At 48.4% G+C, this 12,804-nt stretch overlaps 1 protein-coding gene across 1 annotated transcript in view; it reads right to left on the bottom strand.

Moving 5' to 3' along the window:
• The window catches only part of SFXN4 (sideroflexin 4), a 27,968-nt gene extending 15,498 nt beyond the window's left edge, over window positions 1–12,470 (bottom strand). The window contains exons 1-11 of the mRNA XM_013983797.2: window positions 11,971–12,470; window positions 10,860–10,925; window positions 8,332–8,406; window positions 6,789–6,815; window positions 6,651–6,705; window positions 5,794–5,819; window positions 4,305–4,358; window positions 4,162–4,218; window positions 3,961–4,026; window positions 2,630–2,708; window positions 1,631–1,746 (exon numbers count right to left, since the gene is read on the bottom strand). Of these exons, the coding sequence (XP_013839251.1) occupies window positions 1,631–1,746; window positions 2,630–2,708; window positions 3,961–4,026; window positions 4,162–4,218; window positions 4,305–4,358; window positions 5,794–5,819; window positions 6,651–6,705; window positions 6,789–6,815; window positions 8,332–8,406; window positions 10,860–10,925; window positions 11,971–12,009 (660 nt within the window). The 5' untranslated portion in view covers window positions 12,010–12,470. The remainder of the gene's footprint in view (window positions 1–1,630; window positions 1,747–2,629; window positions 2,709–3,960; window positions 4,027–4,161; window positions 4,219–4,304; window positions 4,359–5,793; window positions 5,820–6,650; window positions 6,706–6,788; window positions 6,816–8,331; window positions 8,407–10,859; window positions 10,926–11,970) is intronic.

Below are 12,804 nucleotides of genomic sequence, written 5' to 3' on the forward strand. Positions count from 1 at the left end.
CAACGATTTAACAACAGAAATTCTTTAAAATGGAGGCCCTTTAAAACAGTTTCAGCAGAGCACTGCACTTTCTCAGGCCATCTTTGACAGTGAATCGGTTCTTCAAGATGAAGACTAAGAAAATCTGCTGGTTCCATGAGGACGCAGGTTCGATCCCTGGCCTTGCTCAGTGGGTTACGGATCTGGTGTTCTGTGAGCTGTGGTGTAGGTCACAGATGCAGCTCAGGTCTTGTGCTGCTGTGGCTCTGGCGTAGGCCAGCAGTGACAGCTCCGATTTGACCCCTAGCCTGGGAACCTCCATAGGCCTCAGGTGCGGCCCTAAAAAGAAGAAAAAAAGGAAAAATCTGGTGAGGTCCCTGGTGGCTCAGTGGGCTAAGAATCTAGTATTGTCACTGCTCTGGCATGGGTTCTATCCCTGGCCTGGGAATTTTTATATGCTGTGGGCACAGCCAAGAAAAAAGAAGAGAAAATCTGCTGGGAGGTAGAGAGGGAGGGCTTCCCTAAACCACTGACTTCTATGAGTACAGAGCAGGCTGGGAGAGCAGATGCTGAGCCTGCAGAACCAGATCTCATATTCAGAGAGAGACCTTATGTTTGTGAATGCCCATCAGGGATGGTGAGTCTTACGAGTCCACTTGGCTAGGCTGTAGTTCCCAGGTATTTAATTAAACACTACGTGAAGTGTTGAGGTGTTTGGTGGATGTGATTAATGCCAGCAATCAGTTGACCTTAAGTAGACTGATTACCCCCCATAGGGTGGATGGACCTCGTCTAATCAGTTGGAAACCTAGGGAGCAAAATCTGAGATTTCTCAAAGAAGAAATTCTGCCTCCACTGCAGCATCAACTCTTGAGTTTCTAGCCTGCAGCCCTGACCTACTCATTCCCTGTGTGACAATGACAGGAACTAATTATTTAAAATAAATCTCTTTTTATGTATGTATGTAGATAATAGATAGGCAAATATCCTATTGGTTCTGGAGAACCTATACTAATGCATCACCTTTTTTTTTTTCCCTTGGCCTCGCCCATGGTAATTGAAAGTTCCTGGGCCAAAGACTGAACCTGTGCCACAGCTGCAACCCAAGCCGCTGCACTGACAATTCCAGATCCTTAACCGATGTGCCACAGGGAACTCCAGGGCATCACATTTTATTTACATTTTTTATTTTTTTGGTTTTTTAAGGCAGCACCCGCGGCATATGGAGGTTCCCAGGCTAGGGGTCGAATCAGAGATACAGCTGCCAGCCTACAACATAGCTACAGCAACGCCAGATCTGAGCCACAGCTTGTGGCAATGCCGGATCCTTCCTGCTTAGCGAGGCCAGGGATTGAACCCGCAACCTCATGGTTCCTAGTCGGATTCATTTTCCACTGTTCCACGACAAGAACACCAGGTGTATCACCTTTTAAACGTCAGGGAGCAAAATGCAAACTCTCCCAGCATAATAAAGGAAGACAGATAAGAAAAGGTTGAAAGAAGATGGGAATTTGCTACCAGTTCTCAAATAGGAAATTCAATTCTTTGGCCAAAAGGCACACAGCTTCCGGCTCCATCGTGACCCCTTACCTTTTTATTTTTTAAATGAGGTCTAGTTCATTTACAACGTTGTGTTGTTCACATCCCCTACCTTTGCCCCCGCTTTTCTGGAATAGCCTATGACATTGCCTTCCTTGTCCATGACCTCAATCCCTCGCATGGGCTCCAAACTTCGAGACGCAACCACATTCATTCCACTGAGCTGGGCTGCGGGAGTAAAGAAGAAAACACATGGCAGAGGGATTGGGCTGATGAGGCAACATCTTTTCGAGTGTCACACCTCCTTCTTGGATGGTTGTGCTTCCTGACCCTCCAGGGGTGCCCGGATGTGACCTGGGCCGACCACGCACTCCGCTGGGCTGTGGGTATGGCCAGAACTGCTGGCTTCTCAATCCTGGGCCCTGACTACAACCCAGCGTCATGCTGACACCTCGACAGGACTTCCAGAGAAACCCCAGGGTCCTTGAAATACACCTGCCTTCTTTGCGGAAGCGGATGTGACCAGGTGTCTGGAATCTGATTTCCCCAATTTTACCACTGACATAATTCAGCCAACTCTGCAAGCTGCTATGATTCCCAAACCCAAGTGTGGAGCGTGAACAAGTGAACGTACAGGCTGCCGAACTTAAAACACTTGGTTACTATCTCTGTCACTCCCTTGGAGTCAGATCACTGGGCAAGAATTCTCTAGACCACCGCTTCCTTCCTATGTGACCCTAGGAACGTTCCTTAACCCCACCCCCACCCCCGCCCCTACCTTGGTCTCCTTGTCTGTAAATGGGAATAATAATATTACCTACCCATAAATTGTGGTCAAGATTAAATGAAATCATACCAGGAGAGGGTCTTTGTACAGAGTCTTTAAAATGCAGTTTGTGTTTCTGGGTGTGTGCTCATCCTTTGACAGCTCAAGGGGTATTACAGAGAAAGTGTCAACTCTCAAGCCAAACACCTAATTTGGGCCGGGGGGGGGGGCAGTGGCAAGCAGCAAACAGTGGCTCTCATCAGCCACAGTGTGGCCTAGGGACCTGGATGTCCCTGAAAACGGAGAGAAGGTCAAAGACCAAAAGGCAGCGGGCTCCCTGCTTACCCAGAACGAGCACAGGAATGACGTTTCTGCTCAAAACGGTGCTTAGTGAGAACTTTACTTGGAGCAAACGAGGGAGTAACTAGAAAAGAGAGAAAAATCATTATAGCACGGGACCGAAAAAAGCAGCTGAACACGTGAGAGAGCAGAAAGCTGGTGTCGACTTAGCTCCTCTTATAGGTCAGAGCCTGCAGATGCTCTCCAGGTATCTTTGGTGTTAATTCCTGCCACACTGAAGTGCCCTCCCTCACCATCAGAGGAAGACTCAGCGACTCGGGGAGGCTACGGAACTGGTCCAGAGTCACTAATCCACTAAGGATTTGAGCCAAGACGTGAACCAGGCTTACCAGGTTCTAAAGTCTACATTTTCAACCATTACAGCGTCCTGACATCTAAAGTGTTATACAACTTGTATAACATGTTTTGGGTTTTTTTTTGTCATTTGTCTTTTGAGGGCCACACCCACGGCACATGGAGGTTCCCAGGCTAGGGGTCCAATCGGTGCTATAGCTTCCGGCCTACACCACAGCCACAGCAACACAGGGTCCGAGCCATGTCTGCAACCTACACCACAGCTCGTGGCAATGCCGGATCCTGAACCCACTGAGCAAGGCCAGGGATTGAACCTGCATCCTCATGGATGCCAGTTGGGTATGCTAACTGCTGAGCCACGACGGGAACTCCTAACATGTTTATATAACGTGAATTTTTTTTTTTTTTTTTTTAAGCCGTGCCTGTGGCATGGGGAAGTTCCCAGGCCAGGGGTCAAATGTGCAAACACACCTATAACCAGAGCCACAGCAGTGACAGTGCCAGATCCTTAACTTTCTAAGCCACAAGGAAACTCACAAATTAATTTTTTTCCAAAGTTAATAGTTCCGAGTCCATGCCTAGAAACTCGGGAAAAAAATCACATGATAACTTGGGGGTGACTGGAGTAGAGGTGACTTTCATTTTCTTCTTTATGCCTTAATCATACTTTCTTTTTTTTTTTTTTTTTGTCTTTTTGCTATTTCTTGGGCCGCTCCCGTGGCATATGGAGGTTCCCAGGCTAGGGGTCGAATCGGAGCTGTAGCCACCGGCCTATGCCAGAGCCACAGCAATGCGGGATCCGAGCCGCGTCTGTGACCTACACCACAGCTCACGGCAATGCCGGATCCTTAACCCACTGAGCAAGGGCAGGGACCAAACCCGCAACCTCATGGTTCCCAGTAGTATTCGTTAACCACTGCGCCATGACGGGAACTCCAATCATACTTTCTAAATTAAGTTAGAACATAAAAGTTTTGATTCTGAAGAATAAAAAAGGTTCAACAGATTTTTCAAATACATACTCCAAAAAAAGTGGAAGAAGCAATTACTCCTGCCCCTAGTAACACACTCTCATGGGGGCGACGATCCTAGGAAAAAGCCAAAGTTCATATTTAGCAAATAATACCATAGTTTTACCCAGGAAAGATAATTACAACAAACACACAAAACCTCCAAAAGGAGTAACAGGAAACCGCAGAGCCTCTGGGCCCCGTAACACTCACATAACTTGCGTTCCCATTAACGAGGTTGAAGATGGTGCTGTAGGTATAGAAGGAAACCTGCAGGAAGACGAGAGGCTAATAAGGCACATTCTGGTTTCAAGCACAAGACAATTCAGCAGTCATCACAGAGAAAGAATCGCTACCTGAGGTAAAATCATGGACTTTAGCTTTTTGACTGGCAGCATCGACAAAAATACCTGTAAAGAAAATAAAGCAGATACACATGACTATATTTAAAATAAACAAGGACCTACTGTATGGCACAGGGAACTATATCCAATATCTTGCAAGAACCTATAAAGGAAAAGAATCCGCAAAAGAATACAGGAGTTCCCGTCGTGGCTCAATAGTTAACGAATCCAACTAGGAACCATGAGGTTGTGGGTTTGATCCCTGGCCTTGCTCAGTGGGTTAAGGATCCAGCATTGTCGTGAGCTGTGGTGTAGGTCACAGACACGGCTCAGATCCTGTGTTGCTATGGCCCTGGTGCAGGCCAGCAGCTACAGCTCCAATTGGACCTCTAGCCTGGGAACCTTCATAGGCCACGGGTGTGGCCCTAGAAAAGACCAAAAAAAAAGAAAAAGAATACACACACACATGTGTATACATATATAATTATATATAGGTGTGTATGTATGTACATATAATTAAGTCACTGCTATAGACATGAAACACTGTAAATCAATTACATTTCAATTTAAAAAAAAAGGAGTTCCCATTGTGGCTCAGTGGTTAATGAACCCAACTAGTATCCCTGGCCTCGCTCAGTGCATTAAAGATCTGGCATTGCAGTGAGCTGTGGTGTAGGTTGCAGACAAGGCTCGGATCCCACATCGCTCTGGCTCTGGTGTAGGCCGGCAGCTACAGCTCCAATTGGACCCCTAGCCTGGGAACCTCCATGTGCCACGGGTACGGCCCTAAAAAGACAAAAGCCAAAAAGAAAACAAATAAATAATTTTTTAAAATAAAAATAAATTAAAAAAAAGAAAAGAGAGCAGGGTTGTGAGTGTTTGGGGGCAGGGAGGGCTTGTGGAGCAAAGAACTTGCTCAGGGAGATGCAGGACTGAGCCCCAGGAGCGGGGGGAGGGGAGGGGAGTGCAGTGGTCACGTGGTGTTGGATGGGCACCTGCAGGCACTGAGAGCACCCGGGTGCCCACAGTGGTCCCTAAGACGTGGTCTCCAAGACGTGCAATGGAGCAGGACAGCGAAGATGCAGCACTTAGCGGAGGGGTGCTGTCACTTGCTGAGAGTGCCTTGTGAGAGCCAAGGTGGGCGGCCTCATTGGGGGTGATGCTGGGTCCCAAGAGAGGGCCTGCATCATGGGGGGGGCTTGCGGAGAGAAGGTGACAGCCAATGACATGGGCTTGTGCAAGAGAGCACATCTTAACTCATCAACCCCCTCCATGGTGCTCTGCACACAGTAGGGGTTCAAAGAAAGGATTACCTTGTGACATTGGGGACCCTCAAGAGGCCCGGGTGCCCGGCTGGAGAAGTGGTGCGGGGGAAGTGGACAAGGGTCAGCGGTGGGCGATCCATAACCATCTATGAGGTGGTCACGGGACAGGGGCCCAGAGCTGGAGGGACATTTTCCTAAACCCCCAACTTTATAACACTGAGTGGCGGCTTACTCACCATGGGCGCCGTGAAAGGCAGGAGAGCTGGCAAAGAAGAGAGGAGGGTCAGTGTCAGCAGAGATGGTGGAAAACCCTCCACCCAAAAACCTCTTCTCAGACTTCCTGTCGTGGTGCAGTGGTTAACGAATCCAACTAGGAACCATGAGGTTGCGGGTTCGATCCCTGGCCTTGCTCAGTGGGTTAAGGATCCAGCCTTGCCAAGAGCTGTGGTGTAGGTCACAGACGCGGCTCAGATCCAGTGTTGCTGTGGCTGTGGCGTAGGCCAGTGGCTACAGCTCCGATTAGACCCCTAGCCTGGGAACCCCCATATGCCGCAGGAATGGCCCTAGAAAAGGCAAAAAAAACCCCAAAAAACAAAAACCTCTTCTCTGGCCAGCTGAGGACATTTGAGACATCAAATGACATCTTCTATGTGTTCCTCTTTTTTTTTTTTCTTCTAATAAAAATAATAACTATGTGGCAAAACTTTAAATCAGCAGAGGAAGCCACGACCAGCCTCCCTCTCACTGGAGGGAAATGACCACTTGTTCCAAGTCCTTGTTTGTCCTTCCACGTGAATTTAATACGCCTGTGATATGGTGACTTATGGATATTTTCTCTTCACCCACGTCCCTGGCACAGAGATCCTAAAACCCTTGGATTTCCTAAGTGAAAAGAGCAATAAAGGTGAAAGGCGCATCTTTTATTCTTCATGACAAGCCCCTTTCGACCATACCTGAGATAATGCCAAGGCGGTGAGTTTTGGAAAGCACCTAAGGATGGGGGCTGGTTGCCAGGGGAACCAACCACATGACTAGAGGGAGGCAAGGTTTTCTAATGGTTACAAACCACTTGACACAATTAGAATCAACTCACCTGCAGGTCGAAAAGGACTAGGGATCAGCTTGCTATTGTCAGGATGGACTGTTGACTTCAGAAGGGTAAACACAAACATTAGTCTGATGCTGGGCTTTGTTTTTTTAGGCTAAAAATTAGGATGGGGCTGAAACTTACCAGGCTTCTCTTCCATGCTTCTTGTATCTAAAAAAAGAAAAAGCAAGCAGTAGCTTTTATTTATTTGTGTATTTTGGCCACACCCTCGGTATGTGGATGCTCCCCGCCGGGGCCAGGGATAGAATCCCAGACACAGCTGCGGTCGGAGCCACAGCAGTGACAATGCCAGATCCTTAACCAGCTGCAGGGAAGTTCCAAGCAATGGCTTTTAAAGGCAGCTTCCGGTGCCACCTTTGCTCCACCTTTTTGGAGAATGACGGGCGAATTGTTTTCTACCACATGGATGGAACAAATCAAAACAAGGGACTCAAGTGAATGAATGAACAAACCAACTAACAGGAAGCAAACAAATGATCCACATGAAAATGACCAGAACATTCAGAAGCCCAAGCCTCTAACCTTGGAGAGGACTCAAGGCCAACACCTAACTTGTTCCATGAGTGAGTCTCTGAGTGCAGCCGGCCTTCCTGGCTCACAGCAGACCAGGCTGTGTACAGCCCACACTGCCAGCCAAGTCACTTACAACAGAGCCAGAAGGTGAGCCCAGAGTCCCCAACAAGTTCTTAGAAAAATCAAGTTAAATATGTGAGCTTTCCGCAGGCTGCTTCAAAAGACTGATGCGTGTGGGGTCCAGACAGCTCCCGACACTGCAAGGTAGACAACAGATACTTGGTTTGAGTCTGGGCAGGACTGTAGGCCAGCCCGGGAGCTCCGCCTCTCACAGGAAGTAGATTCTGACTTCAGAGACCCACCTGAATTCTGGAACTTCCATGGGGCTCCAGGAATCAGCCACAGGGAATCCCTACTAATATCTGTCACACAGAAGGAATTCTATTCCTTTTCTTCTTAATACCAGATCCTAACACGAGTAATTAATATTAACCTGGTTTCTGAGAAGGAATTCTAATGAAATTTAAAAAGCAAACCCCAGGAGTTCCCATCGTGGCTCAGTGGTTAACGAATCCAATGAGGAACCATGAGGTTGCGGGTTCGATCCCTGGCCTCGCTCAGTGGGTTAAGGATACAGCATTGCCGTGAGCTGTGGTGTGGGCTGGCTACAGCTCCAATTAGACTCCTAGACTGGGAACCTCCACATGCCGAGGGAGAGGCCCTAGAAAAAGCAAAAAGCCAAAAAAAAAAAAAAAAAAACCCCAAAACCCAAGACTTCCCATTGTGGCTCAGCGGAAATTAATCTGACTAGTGCCCATGACAATGCGGGTTCGATCTCTGGCCTCACTCAGTAGGTTAAGGATCCCATGTTGCTGTGAGCTGTGGTGTAGGTCACAGAAGTGGCTTGGATCTGGCATTACTGTGGCTGTGGCGTAGGCCAGCAGCTGTAGCTCCGATTCAAATCCTAGCCTGAGAACTTCCATGTGCCGCAGAAGTGGTCCTAAAACAAGTAAATAAAACACAAAAGGCTAACTCAACTGGGTAGTGTTTACAACGACAAACTCCCACCAGACTGCAGACCATGCAAGTAGAATCACCTGAAGACAACCACACCCAGCCTTGAGCCAGAGACACCCGGAAACAAGAGACATACCCTTTTGTCCTCCAAGTCACCTCTGGATGCGTCTTCATTTGTTAACAGAAGTTGCCGAGATTTTTCTATTTTTTCCTATAATTAGATATAAAGAAATCAAGCAATGATCTCAACATTGTTCAGGTTTGTCCACAGATTTAGGAAGCACATGCTTACTTACATCTGATTTTTTTTTTCTTTTTCTTTTTTTTTTTTTTTTGCTGCAACTGCAGCATGTGGAAGTTTCTGGGCCAGGGGTAGAACACATGCCATAGCAGCTACCCAAGCTGTGGTGACAATGCCAGGTCCTTAACCCACTCTGCCACAAGGGAACTCCTCTCACACCTGATTTTAATGCAACATGTAGCCAAGGCTCTCTACCTCCTGAGTTTCCATTAGATAGTGCTGTGTGTCACTTGGATTCAGACCATCCAGATTCTTCGCTTCCCACTGGTGCTGCCATCTCCCCTACCCATTCTTCTTCCATGTCCACTGACCAGGGGAATATTCCACCACCACTCTCACTACACAAGTCAGAAAGCTGGAAGTCCCTTCTCTCTCTCTCTTATATCCACATCTAATCAGAGCAGCCTTATTTTCTCTCTTTTTTACTTAATTTGAGAAAAAAAAATTAAATACAGAAAATACAAATACTCATAATCCCCTCACCCAAAAATAACTGTGAACATTTGATTATATTTGCTTCTAATTTTTTTCCCCAAAAAGACCCATCATCTCCAATCTCAACTTCCTCCCCATTCTATCAGAGGTAACCACTATTATGTATTCAAGGTATAAGCTTTCAGTCCACTGTTTATATCTATACATGTATGAACACCTATACCCATAAACATATATGTAGTGTTTTGGGGTTTTTGTACTTTAACGGCTGCACCCTCGGCGCATGGATGTTCCCGGGCCAGGGATTCAATCTGGGCAGCAGCTTCGGCAACGCCAAATCCTTTAAGCCACTGCACCAGACCAGGGATCGAACCCACACCTCCATAGTGACCTGAGCCACTACAGTCAGATTCTTAACCCACAGAGTCACAGCAGGAACTCCTAGTTTTTTTTTATGTTGTAATTTGCATAAATGTTGTACTATACTCATCTTGCTTTTTTAATTTTTTTTTTTTTTTTTTGGCTTTTTAGGGCCACATCTGTGAGGGCATATGGAGGTTCCCAGGCTAGGGGTGTAATTAGAGCTACAGCTGCTGGCCCACACCACAACCACAGCAATGCAGGATCCGAGCCATGTCCGCAACCTACACCACAGCTCACGGCAACACCAGACCCTTAACTCACTGAACGAGGCCAGGGATCGAACCGGCAACCTCATGGTTCCGAGTCAGATTGGTTTCTACTGGGCCACAACGGGAACTCCTCATCTTGCTTTCTTTACTAAACATCACAGACATCATGTTTTTCCATTTAATATCACATATGATGTAGGTTTCCAGATAATATCATAGGCTGATCACCAGATCATCACTTCCAACAGCTAATCAGTGCTCCACTGCATGGATAAACCACCTTATATTTCCCCATTTCTCTATGGATGGGCGTTCAGCTTGGTTGTTCTTCTCTATTATAGACAAGAGTATATGAGCCCATGGATGGGGCATCTTGAACCCAAGGATGGGGGCATCCTTTAGATCATTGCTGGTGACAGGGTCTCTTCTCTTCATCCCTCAGCCACACATGACTCAAGCCCTCATCTTTCGCTTGACAGCTAAGCCATCCCCTGAACTGCTCACAGTCTAACCACCTCTGGTTCCTAATCACATGGCTAGGTACGAACCCCTCTCATCTGAATGATACACAAGGACCTTTGAGAATCATCTGGTCCCGGAGTTCCCATTGTGGCTCAGCAGTTAACAAAGCCAACTAGTACCTATGAGGACATGGGTTCGATCCCTGGCCTTGTTCAGTGGGTTAAGGATCCCGTGTTGCAGTGAGCCGTGGTGTAGGTCATAGACGCGGCTCGGATCCAGTGTGGCTGTGTCGTGGGCTGGTAGTTGCAGCTCCGATTCGACCCCTGGCCTAGGAACTTCCATGTACGGCCCTAAAAAGGAAAAAAAAAAAAAAAAAAAAAAAACTGTCTGGTTCCTCTGTGTTAAAATCCCAGTGACCTGCTGTCCCCCCCATTCTCCCCAGCTTTGCTTATAGCCCGTTCTCTCTGACACTTCCTGCTTGTCCCTTCCCTGCCAGGCTTCCCTCAACAACCTCCCCTAATTCCTTGCTACAGCTGCCCTTAGAGCCCAAGGTCAAGGTCTGTGACTAGCTTTGGTCTGTCCTCATTACTAGGGAGGTTTATTTTGATCCTCTTTGAAAACCACCAGCATCTGGCCCAAGGCTTGGTACTACCTATTAAATGAGTGTCCGTTTTTATGTACCACCCTTCCAATCTGACAAGCTCATTCAGAAGGAATAAAAACATAATAAAATATATGGACTCTGTTATCTCAACTGCTTTCAAAAGGGAAACACAGTCTTCACGCTTCAGAATAAAATGTGGAAAAATCACTCTCTCCGAAAATAATACTTACAATTGAAATGACCAAATTTGTAGGATCCAATAATTCTGTCCACTGAAGAAATCTCTGAATAAAAGACTTAAGAGGGGCAGGAGCAAGAGATCAGTTAATGGCAGCAGGAAAACAAAGATTTACGACAATAAAAACAGTTAACATTATTTTGGGGAACCTAACGGCTTTCTGCTTTTTTTTTTTTTTAAAGGGTCGTACCCTCTGCATATGCAAGTTCCCAGGCTAGGGGTCGATTCGGAGCTACAGCTGCCGGCCTACACCACAGCCACAGCAACTTGGGATCCCAGCCGCGTCTGCAGCCTACACCACAGCTCACGGTAACACCAGATCCTTAACCCACTGATCCAGGCCAGGGATCGAACCCACACCCTGATGGATCCTAGTCGGGTTTTGTCAACTGCTGAGCCACGAAGGGAACTCCCACACAGTATAAAAAAGAAAAAACAAAAAGGTGTGCTGTATGTGTAAAACATACACAGGATTTCAAAGACTTTCTAGAGAAAAGGATGTAAAAGATCTCATTCACAATTTTTATATCGATTACATGATGAAATGCTAATATTTTCCGTCTATTGGGCTAATGCAATATATTATTAAAATTTAAATTTTAAAAGCCACATTTTTAATTTACTAGATTTACATTTACTAGAAAGATTTTAATGATCTCTGTAGCTCCCATCCTACTTCAATTAGACAGCGCCGCCCTAGCCACTGCCTGGAGGCGGGGCCCGGGTTACTTTTCCACGACGGCGGCTGGTCTCACAACTGGGCAGCTGGGGGTTCCCGGGAGGACCTGTTCCTCTCCAACAGCTTAGGCAGCAGAGGGCAGGCCCCTGAGTGGTGGAGACTGACTCCTCAGTTCGTGGGATCTGCAGGGTGACACTGTGCGACCTTCCCCAGCCAGGCCTCGGGTAGAGGCGACGCACGGTTACAGCCGTGGCCCTCGGCATCCGGCAAGCTTGGGTCTCCCTTCTTCCCGTCCCAGGGGGTGTGATGGGAAGGCGGGTGGTGCGACGACGTGGCCTTCTCAAGGTCACAGCGGCCAGCGGCGACTCCACGCCGAGAGGCCCTCGCCCTCCCCATCCCCAGCCGTGCCGGGCCCAGGCCGTACTTGACGTTCAGTGATCCAGAAGCGCACGTTGGGCTCCATGCGGGCGGCGCCGCTGCACTCGGCCGCCTGGGCCCCGTGCTTCCTCCTCCTCCTCCTCCTCCTCCTCCTCCTCGGGCTCCTCTTCCCGGGACTTAAGCGCTGCCAGGAAAGGCCGCGGTCGCCGGGCTGGGCGCGGAGGAGGAGCCGGGCGGCGAGCCCCGCCCCGGGCGCGCGCGTTCCCGGCCCGGCTCCCTGGGCCCGCGCGCCCGCTCCTCCCACTCCCGGCCCGACTGCCTGCTGCTCGGTGACTCCACGCTCCAGCGCCCCGAGCGTGGCAAGCCCATCCCTCCCACCCGCCAAGTTCTCCCAACCTTTCTCTGCTCTTCCGGGTAGCCTGGTCGCTTCCAGGCCTGGGGGCGGGGGGGTGGGGGGGTCACCTATCAGAGCCCTCCTGTCACTGTACCTACTGAGAAGACCAGATCCGGTCGCACGTGGCGCCCTCCACCGCCCTGGCTCCTGCAGCGTCTAAACACCCAGCCCAGGCTTTTAGATAGTACCCTCGAAAATCCCTTCACTTCACAGAATGGACAGTCAGGACTGCCACATAATTTGAGTGGCCCAATGAAAAATGAAAATGTGGAGCCCTTAATTAAAAAAAAAAAAAGAAAAGAAAAGAAAGGAGTTCACTTAATGGCTCAGTGGAAACAAATCCGATTGGTAACCATGAGGTTGCAGGTTCGATCCCTTGCCTCGTTCAGTGGGTAAAGGTTCCTGCGTTGCCGTGAGCTGTGGTGTAGGTCCCAGGCAGGGCTCTGATCCTGTGTTGCTATGGCTGTGGTGTAGGCCAGCAGTTGT

This window comes from Sus scrofa, chromosome 14 (assembly GCF_000003025.6).
Source record: "Sus scrofa isolate TJ Tabasco breed Duroc chromosome 14, Sscrofa11.1, whole genome shotgun sequence".
NCBI classification, from domain to species: Eukaryota; Metazoa; Chordata; class Mammalia; order Artiodactyla; family Suidae; genus Sus; species Sus scrofa.